We start from the raw sequence: 14,470 nt of genomic DNA on the forward strand, positions 1-14,470 counted from the left end.
TGACCCAATTGGTACTGATGGCCTTGTGATGCAGGGAACTGGTTGTACTGACAATTAAATGCATGTTTATATAGCATCAGGAAAAAGATTGCTGCAGAAACAATGAATCTCCAGGATATCAGACTTCAAAGATATGTGGGAAAAAAATGTTTTTGGTGTCTGATCTGACTGCACGCACAGAAGCGTCGCCATCATCAGTTTAATGCCAAAAACTGTAGTCATGATTGAAGAGAGGGAGAACTCTCTCCTGGCTTCTCTACTGGCCCTAACTTCTATTGATTCAGTTGTGGCTTCAGGTGAGCCTCACCGCGTTTGGCACTGTAGCAAAATGAGAGTGGTCCAGCAAGGATAACTGTACCTGAAAGTCTGAAGTGAAGAACAGAGTTGAATTCTTACCTATTGTGTCCAAAGAGAATTCTTTTTAACCTGTTGCTTGCACCATCCATCGTATAGCAATCGACAACTAGTAAATAATACCAACCACTATAGGTACCACAATAGGAGATGCAGTTTTAACCATCACAGACACAGGTTGGCATGAAAAAGAAGTTCCAGGTTAGGATAAGAAGAGGGCAACAAAAGATACATTTGTCTGTCCACCTATGTATCTGAATTCTGGCCTTGTGTCATTATCAATAACTCCAGTGCTGTATTGCAGAGAAAAAGTCGGATTGTGGCATATAATAATGTGGACGTATTGGTTGCATCAACTCAAGGAAATAGTTTTTCACAAAAGAAAAAAACATGCTGAGTGTTTGCTCCACTTTCCTGCCATTGGTGGCCTTGGTTGCTGTCGCAGGGGTACTGGATGCCACTTGAAAATCAGGTGTTTTTGGCACTTGCACTTGGCACTCCTCTTGTGGTCGTCTTGGTGCTGCCAGAGCCACCCTTGTGGTGTGTATCTACTATAGCTGCATAACCGTCTCACCAGTTTACCTTATGGCGCCCCTTCATGTGTAATCTTAGCCAGTGTGCACTAAAATACAATAATCAAATTCTAGAAGTGATAGTATTGATGTTTCAGATCTTAGGGCCTGATTCAGAGCCTGGCATCTGGGTTACTCTGTCACAAACGTGACAAATATCGTATTCACTTTATTATAGAGCATGTTATGTTCTATGGCACTTGTGATAAGGCAGATGGGTTATCAGTCACACAGGCCCTTGATGGTAAAATAGCAACATACTGCTGGTTTTATGAGGCAAGTTAAGACATTTCTCTGAGGTGCTGCTCAATCTGAGTTTACTGCTGATTTTTAATTATTACCTCTGAAGCACCAAAACAATGTTGTGCTGCTGTCAAGCTACTTTATAGCATGTCAATGCTAATTTTCACTTAATATTCAAAACGGTCTGCAGTGCATTCTTGAGGTAAACAGCACCGTAAAGTGTCACATTAATGGATGATCATTTTACAAGCTTCCTACTCGCAAACTAAAGTTGTGCAGCAGCGATTGAAGAGATACTGAGCTCCCAGCATATTTGGATTCTGTAGTTGCACCCCCCCCCCCCTTTTAGGGGTTACACATGTTTAAATGTTATTTAGCCCCGAGAGTTCTGGATATAGCTCTTCTTATGCAGAGACGGAGAAAACTGACTTGTCCCCCTCTCCTCCCTGTCGGCCATACACATTTGTGGGAGAGATGTTTGAAAGACCAGTCACATGACACACAGGGCAGCGAACTCATTACACTACCACTTAACCCCAAAATAAGAACACACATCATTAGAAATTACATTAGCCGGCTACGTATACCCTGGCTCTTTATGGAAGAGGAGTCCAGAGAGGTTGTGGTATTATGGCCAGAGATGTGGACTGTGAACTGGGGAACCAAGTTCAAGTCTCTGCATCGACTCAACATCTTGTGATTCTGGGAAAAAACGTAATCTACCCATGCCTAAAAATTGTGTAATGTAACTGGTTAGCATTCATGTATTTGGTAAGGTATATAGCTATCATACTTATTTACAAAAACTGAAGCAGATCCTATGTAGGGTGATATCCTTGTTATTCCTTTAAATATATATTTATAGACCCCCCCCCATTAAAAAAAAAGTAGAAGAGGATGGGGTGCCTGGGGCCGAAATCGGTCCAGAAATGGGGGCTGGGTGCCCCCCACCTGGATTGACTACCTTTGGGGGGGTTCGGCTGCCATCTGGATTAATGTGTGGTAATGAAATATTACTTTACTTTAAAAAAAACTTTGGAAATTCACTGAAAACAACAGAGGTTATAGGGATGTTATAGTTAGGAAATAGCATTAAAGAAACCTTATTATGTCACTGAAAAACCAAGTACGTTATAGTTAGGTTCACATTTTACATACAAAACCACAGAAATTCAGCAGTTCTACTTAGTTTTTGGAAGAAACTATAGCTCATGACCTAAGGTAACTATAACTCGCTCCCTGGCCATGCACTGCTAATTACCCCACACATTACATCACTCGTGACATCTTCTATGACATCATTGATAATAGAGCAACATTTGCTGCAAAATTATTGATGTGAAAACTGTGCATGGTGGGGGCACGAGTTATAACTACTTGAGAACTCTAACTATGACTGCTGAATTTCTATGGTTTTGTGTGTGTAAAATGTGAACCTAACTATTCTTTCAATCGTCGCTCTTTATCTTTAAATAAGCATTAGCAAATCCAAACTGTTAGCAGCCAGTGCCTGACTAATTGGCTTTATTGTCTTTGTCAAAGCTTGATTCATATTTCATTGAAAGTATTTGCCTTTTTACAAAGCTTTAGAAAATGTACCAGTTTCAGATGTTCACAACTTTGTCGCCTTGTGAATTAAGGAAGACAAGATAGTGTGACATGGGTGGCAGCATTCAGCTGTTATAAAGACCCCAGGGCCTCCCACACTTGTGACCTGTGAGGACCCATATAGCCAAGAGGCAGCTGGCACAGTGTTGAATGTCTTCCAGTGAGTGAGAGAAGGGGATCATCACTCTTCTATTCAATGTCTCCTTCCCATTTAAAGCCTGGTAAGCAGCAGCCTTACGCTGAGAAAGAAGAGGTACAATCTACCTGCACTGCAGGACCCAACTCCACACAACACTTATGAGCTCATTAAAAATGGTAAAAGACATTTCGTTTTTCAGGCTTGGTGTGGTTAACATTGGGCTTATCCTACACCTGAAAATTCTGCTACAAAAACAGACATATTAGGCAAACATCAGAGTGTCAGAGATGCCCCCCTTATTAAGGAGAAGCTCTGCATATCAAGACTGGCAAACTAACCACGGATACCTACTGGTGGTTTACATAATTTATGAACCACTCTAAGCCTGATGGGCATTGTGTGAAGCTTGCAACAGTATCTTTTTTTTTTTTTTTTTGCTCACATCCATTCTTTGTAGGAATTCATATTAAAGCCACCATCAAAAGGAGATGTTCAATTTTTTAATGTATTGTGTTAGCTAACCCCTGTTTTATTTCATTGATTAAATGGATCTGAATGCATCTTACAGAAGTGCAAAACTTAAACAAATATATGAACAGTCCCAGTATTTGCAATGAAAGTTACTTTTTAAAAATATGTTGTCAAATCTGTGTGCAGTTGCCTGCATCTACAGCATTAATGTGATTTCTTAACAGTTTCAACAATTAAAAAAGTTTTTTAAAAGTCTTTGACATTCTGCTGCTTATGGTGCTAATGTTTCCTGTCAAACATTTTGTTTTCAATAGCCACCAATCCTGCGAAATCAGCCCAGCTTTGGTAAGTGAAACCACAGCATTTATGATTTGTGAATGTTTCTGTGAAATGACTCGCACATAAAAGAGCCAGTAGTGGTAAGTCTTACAGTGCAGTTACCTGTTTAATTTTAGGTGCTGAGAAGATTGACACTTGACACAGTAAATCACCATCGTAGTTCAACAGTCTGTCAAAAAATTACTCCGCGCTTGGAAAATTGGCATGATATATATAATCCAAACAGCACGGACTAATTTTCTCAATAGCCACACAAAAGATGTCAATCATGATCTTGATCTTATAGGACTGTCCCGTTCGAGACAACTCATCCGAGAAATGTGTTGCCAACAGCAAAGATGTTTAGATCTCCATGGAATTTTCCAGATGAGTATCTCTGTGAGAGATGTCTACCACAGATCTTATTTTTTAAATAAGATAAAGGCGATGCGCCAAGCCTTGTCGGTTTCACGTTGCTCTATCAGCATTGGTCATGTTACAAAACGGCCTTTGATTACTTATGCAGACCCCATTTGTAGCTAATTACTATTATCTCATACATTTTAATTCCCAAGACAAAATTACTAAAATAATATAGCAGACAGAAGACCACCTCTTCCCTAAGGCGAGGTAAGGTAGAATCCTACTGATCGCTCATATTTATTACCAAATTCCCATAACAAATTACTTTTTTACAGCGTACAAGAAACCATCCAGCAGAAAAAAATGCCATTTGGCTCAGTTTTCTGAAAATGTGTACCTGTTCCTTTCTAGACACCTTCCTGTCCTCACTGGAAGTTATCCCACATAATGCTACCCACGTGATCCAGACTAAAACGACTACACTGTTCCAGCTGACATGACATTTAAATCATACTGTGAATTCAAAAGGCAATGCACTTAAAAAAAAAAAAACCTGACTAGCTCCCAGAGACAATTCAAATGTCCAGGGCCTTCCCATTAACCACAGCCCATCCAATACAAGGCTAAAGGGCCAGAAGACATGACAAAAACACAAGCAAGCCACTGCTTCTTTTCTATGCGCCAGCAATATGGAACACAACTTTGTACTTCAGACTTGCTTCTTCGACCCACTTCAGAAAAATAGCTAACATTTCACCTCTTATCCATATTCTTTAAAAAAAAAAAAAACTTACCAAAATGTATTGTTTTCCAAATACATAAACACCAGCCATCACATTGGCTGTGTCTAGTTTTCAAATCTCATAGTAATCAATGCCCCCTGTCCAGTCCATAGTAGTCCCGCCATTTGCCTGAGACATTCCCGTGCTTCTGTGGGCATCCACGGACTGTATAAATAAGCTTTTCCTGTTGGACATGCCAGTCCACCCCGGCTCGCCATTAAGCCATTGTAGGATGGTGTGGCGAGTTCCATTTTCAGGCTATGTCTCATTGGGTGACCAGCATTGCCACCTCTATGAACACATACTCCAATCTGGGGCAGCCAAGGTTGTCAAGCAGTCCCAGTAGGGTAATCCAGGGGGTAAGCTCTAGGGCCCTGTCCAGCACCAGTAAGAGCCTGCGCTCTTTTTCCTGCCAATAACTGAACAGGACAACAGACGACCAGACCACATGAAAGAAGTCAGCCTCTTGAGTTGTGCAGCGAAAGCAGATAGGCTGTGGGATCTTGCTGACCTAGTGGAGCTGTATGGGGATCATGTAAGAGTGGCAAATAGTTGAGTTGAACCAGGTGCAGGTGTGTAGATATGGCCTGCTCACTAGTGGCCATCCGGGCTTTCCTTCAGTCTGTGTTGTTCAGCTCGCCTAACCAACCCTCCAATTTCAGTTTCAATTAAGAGAGTTGGTTTGGGCCGTTGATAACTAAGGACCGGTACATTTGGGAAATGGCTTCCTTGCGGAGCTTCACAGTCAGCAATATAGCATCAAGTGGGCTAAACTCTAGGACCTTAGTGTCGGGGGAGGGGCAGGGAGGGTGGAATGTTTGTGGCAAGGCCATGCCACAAATGTAAATACTTGGGAAACTGAATGCGGGAATGCTGGAACCATCTCTAAATCTCCAGTAATGTCAGTAATTAGCGGCGTGTCCATATGTCGCCCAGGTGAGTGATTCCTATCATATCCAATTACAAGAATCCATCTAGCGTTGTGGTGTGGTTGCCATGTTCCCTACGTTACCTGAGTGGAGTCCTCTCTGCCAGCTTTCTGTCCCAGAATGTGAGGCGCAGTGCTGCCATCCAGTTTAAAAACACTGCACTAGTGATCTCTGGGAGGGAGCGGGGGATTGGGGCCCCATAGATGATATCTTCAATCATGTCAAGGCCCAGCATGGTCCATTTGACCCGGTGTGTAGGGCCTACCCAGCACCTGTTGAGCCACTTTTATGACTGTTAACTGTGAATCTAAGTAGTAGTAGTGGCGATGAGCCACTCCCAGACCCCCATCCTAGGTGCCAGTCGGCAGTGGGCAATCTGGGGATGCCCACAAAAAGGTGTGGATAGTGGAATTCAGGTTGTGGAACCATTTCTTGGGGAGTGAAAGTGGGACGTTCTTAAAGGCATAGAAAACCGAGGTAACTCCTTCATTTTGAAGAGGGCCACTCTTCCCATAACATTAAGGGGAAGGTGCCTTCATTCCTACAGGTCCTGTTTCATGTTAGTGAGGAGGGGGGGACATGTTAGGAGTCAATGTCAATTCAGTGAGCATGGAAACATGAATACCTAAGTTGTGGAATGATAGACGATGTGGTGGGATGGTGGTGTTCCATGAGCAGGTAGTGGAGTCTTTTGGAGGGAACCAGTAGGGACTTTGTCTAGTTGACTCAGAGCCTCAAGCCGTCTTCATAAAGATCAAGTATTTCCAGGCATCTCGGGCCAGAGTACTGCAGATTAGCTAGGAGGAGTAATATATCATTTGCATAGAGTGTGATGTACTCCTGTCGCCCTGAGTCCCATGCCCGGCCCTTAGCCGGGCATTGCACCATATATTGGTGCCAGGGGCTCTAAGACAAGGGTAAACAGGAGAAGGGAGAGGGCGCAGCCCTGCCGGGTGCTTTGGCAGTTTGGGAAGAGGCCTGAGAGCGACCCGTTTATCTGAACCCGCACAGATGGGTAGGAGTCCAGGAGATTAGTGAGCTTGCAAAAATGGGGCCCAGCCTGGTTCTCTCCAGGATTGTGCTCAGGAAACACCAGTCCCCTGAGTCAAAGGCCTTCTCCAAGTCAATCAGAAGCAAGGCCGATGGGTGTCACAGACAGTGTGCCTGAGACAAGGTGACCTGGAACCTTCGGATAAAGTGGCGAGTGCTTTGAGTTGGCATGAAACCACATTAGTCCAGGTGGATCAGGTGGGGCAGGGTTCGTCATAACCGGTTACCCAGCACCTTGGTAAATATTTTAACCTCCATGTTTATAAGCAGCAGATTTATCAGAAGGCTAGCCTGGTTTGAGTATCACTACTATCGTGGCCAAGTCGAGGTCGGGGTGATATCATCCGCCGCCTTATACTTGGCAAGAAGATAAGGAATCGAAAGTTCTCTGAACCACCGATAGTACTTAAAGGGGAGCCCTTTGGGGCCCAGCGTTTTGCCTGGGGTCATGTCTGAAATCACCAATGTAATTTTACTTGGCTGTAATTGCTTGGTCCACGGCTAGGCGGCGGGGGATTAAGGGCCCTGAATTTAATCTGGGGCGCCCTCTCCTGGGGGTTTCTGGGTTTTTGACTGTATAGGGCCTTGTAGTAATCTGCAAAAAGATGCACAATTCCGGAGGTAATGGCTCTTGGGTGTCTCCAGCATTGTAGGGTTTCCTCAAGTTAAATCTGTCCCACCAAGGCACTGACAGCCGCCAACTGCCAATCCAGCTCTGGTGAATGTTGCAACTGGGTCTGGTGTTCTAGGGCAAAGATGTGGGCCTCCAGGGCTGTAATTTGTTCAAGTTTCTGTTTCTCCTGGTCTTGGATAAATCCTTTAGCTACACCTAGGATCGTGGGTTTGCAGGCTGCCCCCATAGGTCCCCTGGTTTACTTCAAAGTAGGTTTGTATCGTGGACCTCATATAGGCCAACCAGTCTGTCTGTCATGTATCGTGCATTAAAGCTCCACATGGAATGAAGAGTCTGTTCTGAAGACCCCAGAATCACCATAAGTTGCACATGGTCGGAGATGCACTACGGTATGGTTATAGCTTTAATTAATTGAAGGGTGTCTGTGGCCAGCAACCAGAGGTGGTCAATACAGGAGATGGTGTTATGAGCCACTGATTTGAGGGTCTAAGCACGGTCACACGGGTGTCATATTTTCCTGCGTCACAGAGCCTCATGGAGTCTGTCCAGGGTTTGAGCATCCAGAGCGAGAATGGCATCCCAGGCCTCGGGGGGCTTATCAAATACCTGTCTGGATTGGGATTCACATTAAAGTCACCTCCCACCACTGTGGTGCCTTATGGGAACGTCAGCAAGAGAGAGGCCAATGTATTTAGTATTTTGGAAAGGAGTGGGTTTGTGCATGTACTGATAGGAAGTTCCAATGCCTGCCCTCCAGCAGGCCCTAGAAACCTACATGCCACCCTTAGGAATCCGTGTACGTGGTGGTCACCACAAGAAGAAAGCCTCTGTGCAATAGAATTGCCACCCCATGGGAACCCTGGGAGAATTCATAGTGGTAAACTCTGTCATATCCTTGGCAGCGGAGGAAAGGGCAATACTTTCGCAGTAAGTGGGTTTTCTGGAGCATGAGGACCACCGGACTGCGTGTCATTTAATGCGGTTCAGCATTCCATTCACGTTTAACGACAGGATATCAGGGGGTGCCACAAGGACCACGCGTCAAACAGTGTGAGGCTAGGACACTCAGGGGGGTCCAAATTCTAATGGTTATGTTGTGTAGTGGGTTATGCAAGAATGTGTGGACATCCAGCAGGGAGATGTAGTCATGGTGTGCATGTATGTAGGACTGCGAACACAAGTAAATAATATGAATACACAAAAAGAACCCCTGAAGGAAAATATTTCTGTATGTATTTGCAGAATAGCAGTAAAGGATACATCTGCTAATCTAGTTAAATGCAATAAACAGCAAATCAGTAAAAGATTATATCAGATGTGAGGTGTACATCTGTGTGTATAAATATCAAGTACAATGTATTAGTTACATAAGGATATTGATCATACAAAAGAAAGAAAAACAGGGTCAAACAGTTAAATCAAGTTGCACTTTCTTGTAGGTACACTCAGATCAATACTTTAAAGTCCCGAAATAGTGATCCGAGATGCCACAGGAATCACCCAATAATACAGTCCCCCTTATATTTAAAAAAATAAATAAAAAAATTACTTTGAGGCAAGGGATTTACACCTCCCTATAATAATAACTGTGTTAAACTCTGCGTCGATGTTTCAGTCTGCAGCTGTACATTGGTTCAACCTCAGGACGAAGTGTCAGCTTTTATATATATATATCTATATATATATATATATATATATATATATATATATATATATATATATATATGTATATATATATATATATATATATGTAGATCCATGTCAAATAGTAAAACAATGAGTATCCAAAAGTGGAATAGTAAGTCTTAAGTAGGCCACAAGATCCCAACTATGACTCTCAGTGCATGAACCATTTACCAGTCGTTTTCGTAGTGATTCATGCCAAGTAATCCAACATCAGAGTGAATCAGTACGAAACTCCTCTGTATCCCCAGAAGACACTGAGAAGAGTTTCATGCATCACACGGCTCTACCAGACAAGCAAATAACGGCTGATATGTAACATCCCAACTTACCCCCTCCCCAGACTTCTACCATTGAAGCTTCTGTCACCCTAGAACAAAACATGTTAAAGGAAACACTACTGAGCTAGATCGCACTTAAATTTAGACCTCCTCATTTGCAGGATTCCAAGCCAATTTTCATTTCTGTAGTTGGTCGATCATTGTTTGGGCCTGCGTGGAGGGAGAGGGTCTGTCTTTGCCCATAATATCAACAGGACAGCTGGCTTCTGGCCTCACAGATCACCCCAGGTGGGCGACATGAGAAGCATGAACAGAAGAGGCCTCCCTGTTGGTCGGTATTAAAGTAACCTGGGCTTCTTGGGCAATCGACTCATGCCAAGAGGGGTCCAGAATGCAGAGCACCAGTGGGAATGAATGGTGCCCCCCTGGTTCGTGATCATACAGAGGCTGGGGGTTCGGGTTGGGGTCCCACTGCCCTCCTCATGTTCGGGGCTCAGCCGCTGCAGTCACCAAAGTCCCAGTGACTCCTGGGGCTTGGTGTGATCAGTGATCCCCTATCCCCTTCTGTGGGTCACTCGCTGGGTCTGTTCTCTGGCCCTCGTATCAGTGGCTCACTAGGCCTCCCGGGATCCTGGGGGCCCGACACTGCTTGTGTGCAGCATAGTACCCATCTATACTCGTGCAGCTGGCCTCTGTCTACACTGCAGTCACACAGCCTCAAGGAGCTGGTACTCTTTGGACCGTTAAGGCCCGGCGCGCCACTTGTGGCCATCTTCACCGCACTGTGTACTCAAGGCGAGACCGCCATGTCAGACTGTGGACTGATGTGGACTGTACTTTGGCGGCAGTCCTTGGCTCAGTTCGGGTAATGCCCCTCTGCATCCAAGGTGGTCCCGCAGCTCGTGCAGATGGGGGTCCCACGGTAATTCGCTGGCTAGGATGGTAAAGGATAAAGGAGGAGGTCGGGAGCAGCACTAACATGCAGCCACCATCTTTGGCCCCATGGACGCACCCCGACCCTTAACTATATTCTTACTAGATGTGAGCAAGGCTGAGATTTCGTAGGAAATGCAGAGCCAGGGATCAGGCCATGACTTGAGTCGACAAAGCCATGCTCGAGCCAACAAAAAAAGCAAAGTGTTTCCACAATGTCTGATTATGATTTATAGTAATGCTCTAAGATTAGCAATTTCTGCCTTTAATTTACACCCTCACAAATGTACTGCTTCTCACACACACATTTTCTCTCCGCTTCATTCTTCATCACTCTCGCTTTTCTCTGATGTTCATCCCCAGCCTCACTCTCTCCTAGACCTGCCAACTCACATGATCCCACCCTGTTCCCATGGTCACCCAGTTAAGTGCCAGTATGACATGCTAAACACTGGGTGAGCTGAAACCCCCCTTCAGTAAGAGTGGGTGTCTAGGTTGTGTATCGAAGCTCTACAGAGTTAAATTCTACTTGCAGGTTTTAAAGCCTCCTCAAGACATAGGAGGTGGGTGTGTACGAGTGGTTGCCTTTGTCAGTGATGGGACCAAAACGCAACACCAATGCCCACTTCCTCTCCAATGTAGGTCTGTAGTTACTTAAGCACTGGTGGAGTCCAGCCCGGTTCCCTCGCCACTCCACAGTTTCTCCAAGATCCGATCTAGTGATTCATTTAGCGAAAATCAGGTCCGTTCTCCCTTTTTCTGAATCTGCTTTTTATTCACACCACACACATTTATTTACTTCTGCTATCACACACATATACACAAACACTTACTTTCTCTTTTGTTCTCTCTCTAATTTATTCTTCCCTACCCACAGATTCTACCTCTTTTCCTGACTCCTCAGCTTTTTCTCTTTCCTGCTCGGTCTTCTTTTTCGCCATCTTTCTTTCGCTCCACAGCTCTTTCTCTCACGGTTTGTCATTTCGCTCTCTCTCTCTCTCGTTCGCAGAGCCTCTTTCTTGTTCTCCCTCTGTACAAAGTCGGTGGATCCCAGAGTCATGTACTCCCTGCATGCCTACAGATTGTAGCATGTTAACCTGGGAAGGCCGTGTCTCAAACAGCTGATCTAATACAGGCCTTGCATTGCTTTCTCTTGTTAGATATTGTTTTCCCAGAGTAGTAAATATGCCTGTAGCTCTGTCCCTCCCACTATCCTAATCTCAGATGCTGCAGAGGAGTAATTGCCTGCATCATGAGATGTTTACATTTTATTTGGGGGTTTAATCAGAATCCAAAATGTTCATGACACTCTCCAGACCCCTCCTTTCCTGCACCAATGGACTTATAAAATGTCAAAGCAAGACAGAGTTGGGTGGGCAGGAGTTAAGAGAAAAATGGTCTGCTTGTTCTCCGATAGTGTTAAAAGATATTGGGTATCTGGCTCATTCCTTCATTGGCCCTCCCACCAAGTGCCTAGCTCCCATTGGTGGAGCCGGTGCAGTGGTGCAGAGGCCCACTGAACACTGATTATTACTGTGATTCACAGTTCAAACGGGGGACAGGAGGTCTGACCCATGACCAATTCTCCCACTAATAATTTCTATCACCAACTAACTCACCCACTTCTTTTCAGTCAGTCAAAACAACTTTTATTTTGGTTAAAATAACCATAAAAAGCACATCATCATAAAATACATCCAATATAAAATTTCATCTCTGTTATTTACAAATCGACAGCGTAGTAAATGCATGACTAAAACTAATTTTGTAAAAATGGAAGTCACACTAAAATTTCAAACTGTGTCCGTCCTTCCTCCGCATTAGACTCATAGCAAACAAGAATCTACTAACACCAAACACTATCAGCTTTGTAGTATCTGTTTTCAGAATTCCTAGAGCCGATGTAAATTCCCTAGACCCCCTTCTTTTAGCACTCATCCCTCTCTAAAGCTATTGTATTAATGAGCTCAGAATCTCTTACTATCCCCAGAAACGGGTGTTTGTATTTCCTTTACCCTGTTAAGTCGCTACTTAACATTTAGTCCAGATTCACACTCCTAAATTTGTCATAAAAATATAATGCACTTTTCGATTCATATTTGTAATATTATTTTATTATAATCATACAGATATGCTGGACTTTTCAATTTAATTTAGTTTTTTAATTAATTTAGTACAGTTAAAGTAAAAACAGAGTCTTGCTGGTTCCGTAAATAATTTTACTGTTCTAGCACTTACTCTTTTGAAGAATGTTTTGTTTGTGATATCCAAGAGAAGATTTCAGTGCATGTTTCAGGGGTGTCCATAGGCAAAGCAATACTCTTTAAAAACATGTAAAAGTTAGGAGTGTGTGTATGTGTGTGTGTGTGGGGGTGTGTGTGTGTGTATATATATATATATATATATATATATATATATTATCTACTGGCGGTCGCCAGTAGAAAGTTATAGTTAGGACCCTGTTTTCATAGGAAATCCGCAACATTCTATTTGGAATAACTTTGGCGCCGGTTGACGAATCCTCGCGAAATTTTCAAAACTAATGGGGCGCTACGCTCCGCTCCTACCCTGAAAGTCTCGGGGTGATTCGTCAAGCGGGGGCTGAGAAAAAAGGGGGGTCCCAAAACGCGTTTTCCCCATGCATTTTTCCATAGGACCTTTAGACAATGCTACAGCCCGAACGGCTGAACAGAATTACTTGTAATTTGGCAGAGAGGTAGTCCGCAGGTCAAGGAAGTGCCTTTTGTAGGTCTGGTGTAAATCTGTTCAGTAGTTTGAGAAAATAGCATTTAAATCAATATATATATCTGTAAGCGCGCTCCGTGCGCTTACGGTAAGCTTACCGTACGCGTACGGTGACGTGCGCGAGCGCGATTCTGATTGGTTGTTAGATCAAAGTAAACATTCGAATCGGTCGAAACCAGGAAGTATCGGCCGCCATTTTCTGTCTCTCGCACTGAAAAACAAAGGTTGATAACATGAAAAGGGGGCAACGAAGAGAGTTGCAGACCCCCTAGCGTTCGTCAGGGGGTTCACAAAGGACCAAAAAGTATGAAAAATAAATTTAATAATTTTTTTAAAAAATCGGGGATTGCGCGTACGGTAAGCTTACCGTACGCGTACGGTAAAAAAAAAAAAACAACAAAAAAAAATAACAATCGCATTTAATATATAAATCTAAGGACCCCCAAGGGAGAAAAAAACAATTGATATTTTGTAAAAAATGGCGTGGCGTGCACGGTACGAAATGCGCAAGGTGGGTGCTCGGTGCGTGAAGCGCACCGAGTGCCCACAGCGCGCGCACGGTGCGCGAAGCGCACCGTGCGTGCAAAAATTAACAATAAATAGATAACTTAGCATTTAAAATACCGTACAAATTCACTGAAAAAACCATAGGTTTCACACACGTTATAGTTCGGAATTAGCATTTAAAAAACCTTGCAAATTCACTTAAAAAACCATAGGTTTCACACATGTTATAGTTAGCGGAAATTTTACTGATAAACCAATGAAATTCCCCCGTTATAGTTAGTGCAGGCAACTATAACTCACGCGACCGCAATCTTCTGCTGATGACATATGTGTCTTTATGAAAAAAAAATATTTGTAATATATGTATAGCTAAAAATGTATGGAAGAAGACATGGGCAAATAAGTGTCTAAATACAGTATTAGCATCAGCAGAGGATTGCGGTCGCGTGAGTTATAGTTGCCTGCACTAACTATAACGGGGGATTTTCATTGGTTTTTTATCAGTAAAATTTCCGCTAACTATAACATGTGTGAAACCTATGGTTTTTTCAGTGAATATATATATATATATATATATATATATATTCACTTAAAAAACCATAGGTTTCACACGTTATAGTTAGGTGGACATTTCACTCCTAAAAAACCAATGAAATTCCCCCGTTATAGTTAGTTCAGATAACTATAACTCGCGCAACCGCAATCCACTGCTGATGACGTCGCATATTACATCACTCATTACATCATCCTTTTGATAGAGTGGCGGTCGCGCGAGTTATAGTTATTTGAACTAACTATAACGGGGGAATTTCATTGTTTTTTTACGAGTGAAATATCCACCTAACTATAACATGTGTG

The 14,470-nt window shown here is 43.3% G+C and overlaps 1 protein-coding gene across 1 annotated transcript in view; it reads left to right on the plus strand.

Moving 5' to 3' along the window:
• EPB41L4B (erythrocyte membrane protein band 4.1 like 4B) overlaps positions 1-14,470 on the plus strand; it is a 729,970-nt gene that overhangs the window by 644,906 nt on the left and 70,594 nt on the right. The window contains exon 13 of the mRNA XM_085606843.1: positions 3,702-3,732. Within this exon, the coding sequence (XP_085462969.1) occupies positions 3,702-3,732 (31 nt within the window). The remainder of the gene's footprint in view (positions 1-3,701; positions 3,733-14,470) is intronic.

Source organism: Triturus cristatus, chromosome 5_2, assembly GCF_964204655.1.
Source record: "Triturus cristatus chromosome 5_2, aTriCri1.1, whole genome shotgun sequence".
NCBI classification, from domain to species: Eukaryota; Metazoa; Chordata; class Amphibia; order Caudata; family Salamandridae; genus Triturus; species Triturus cristatus.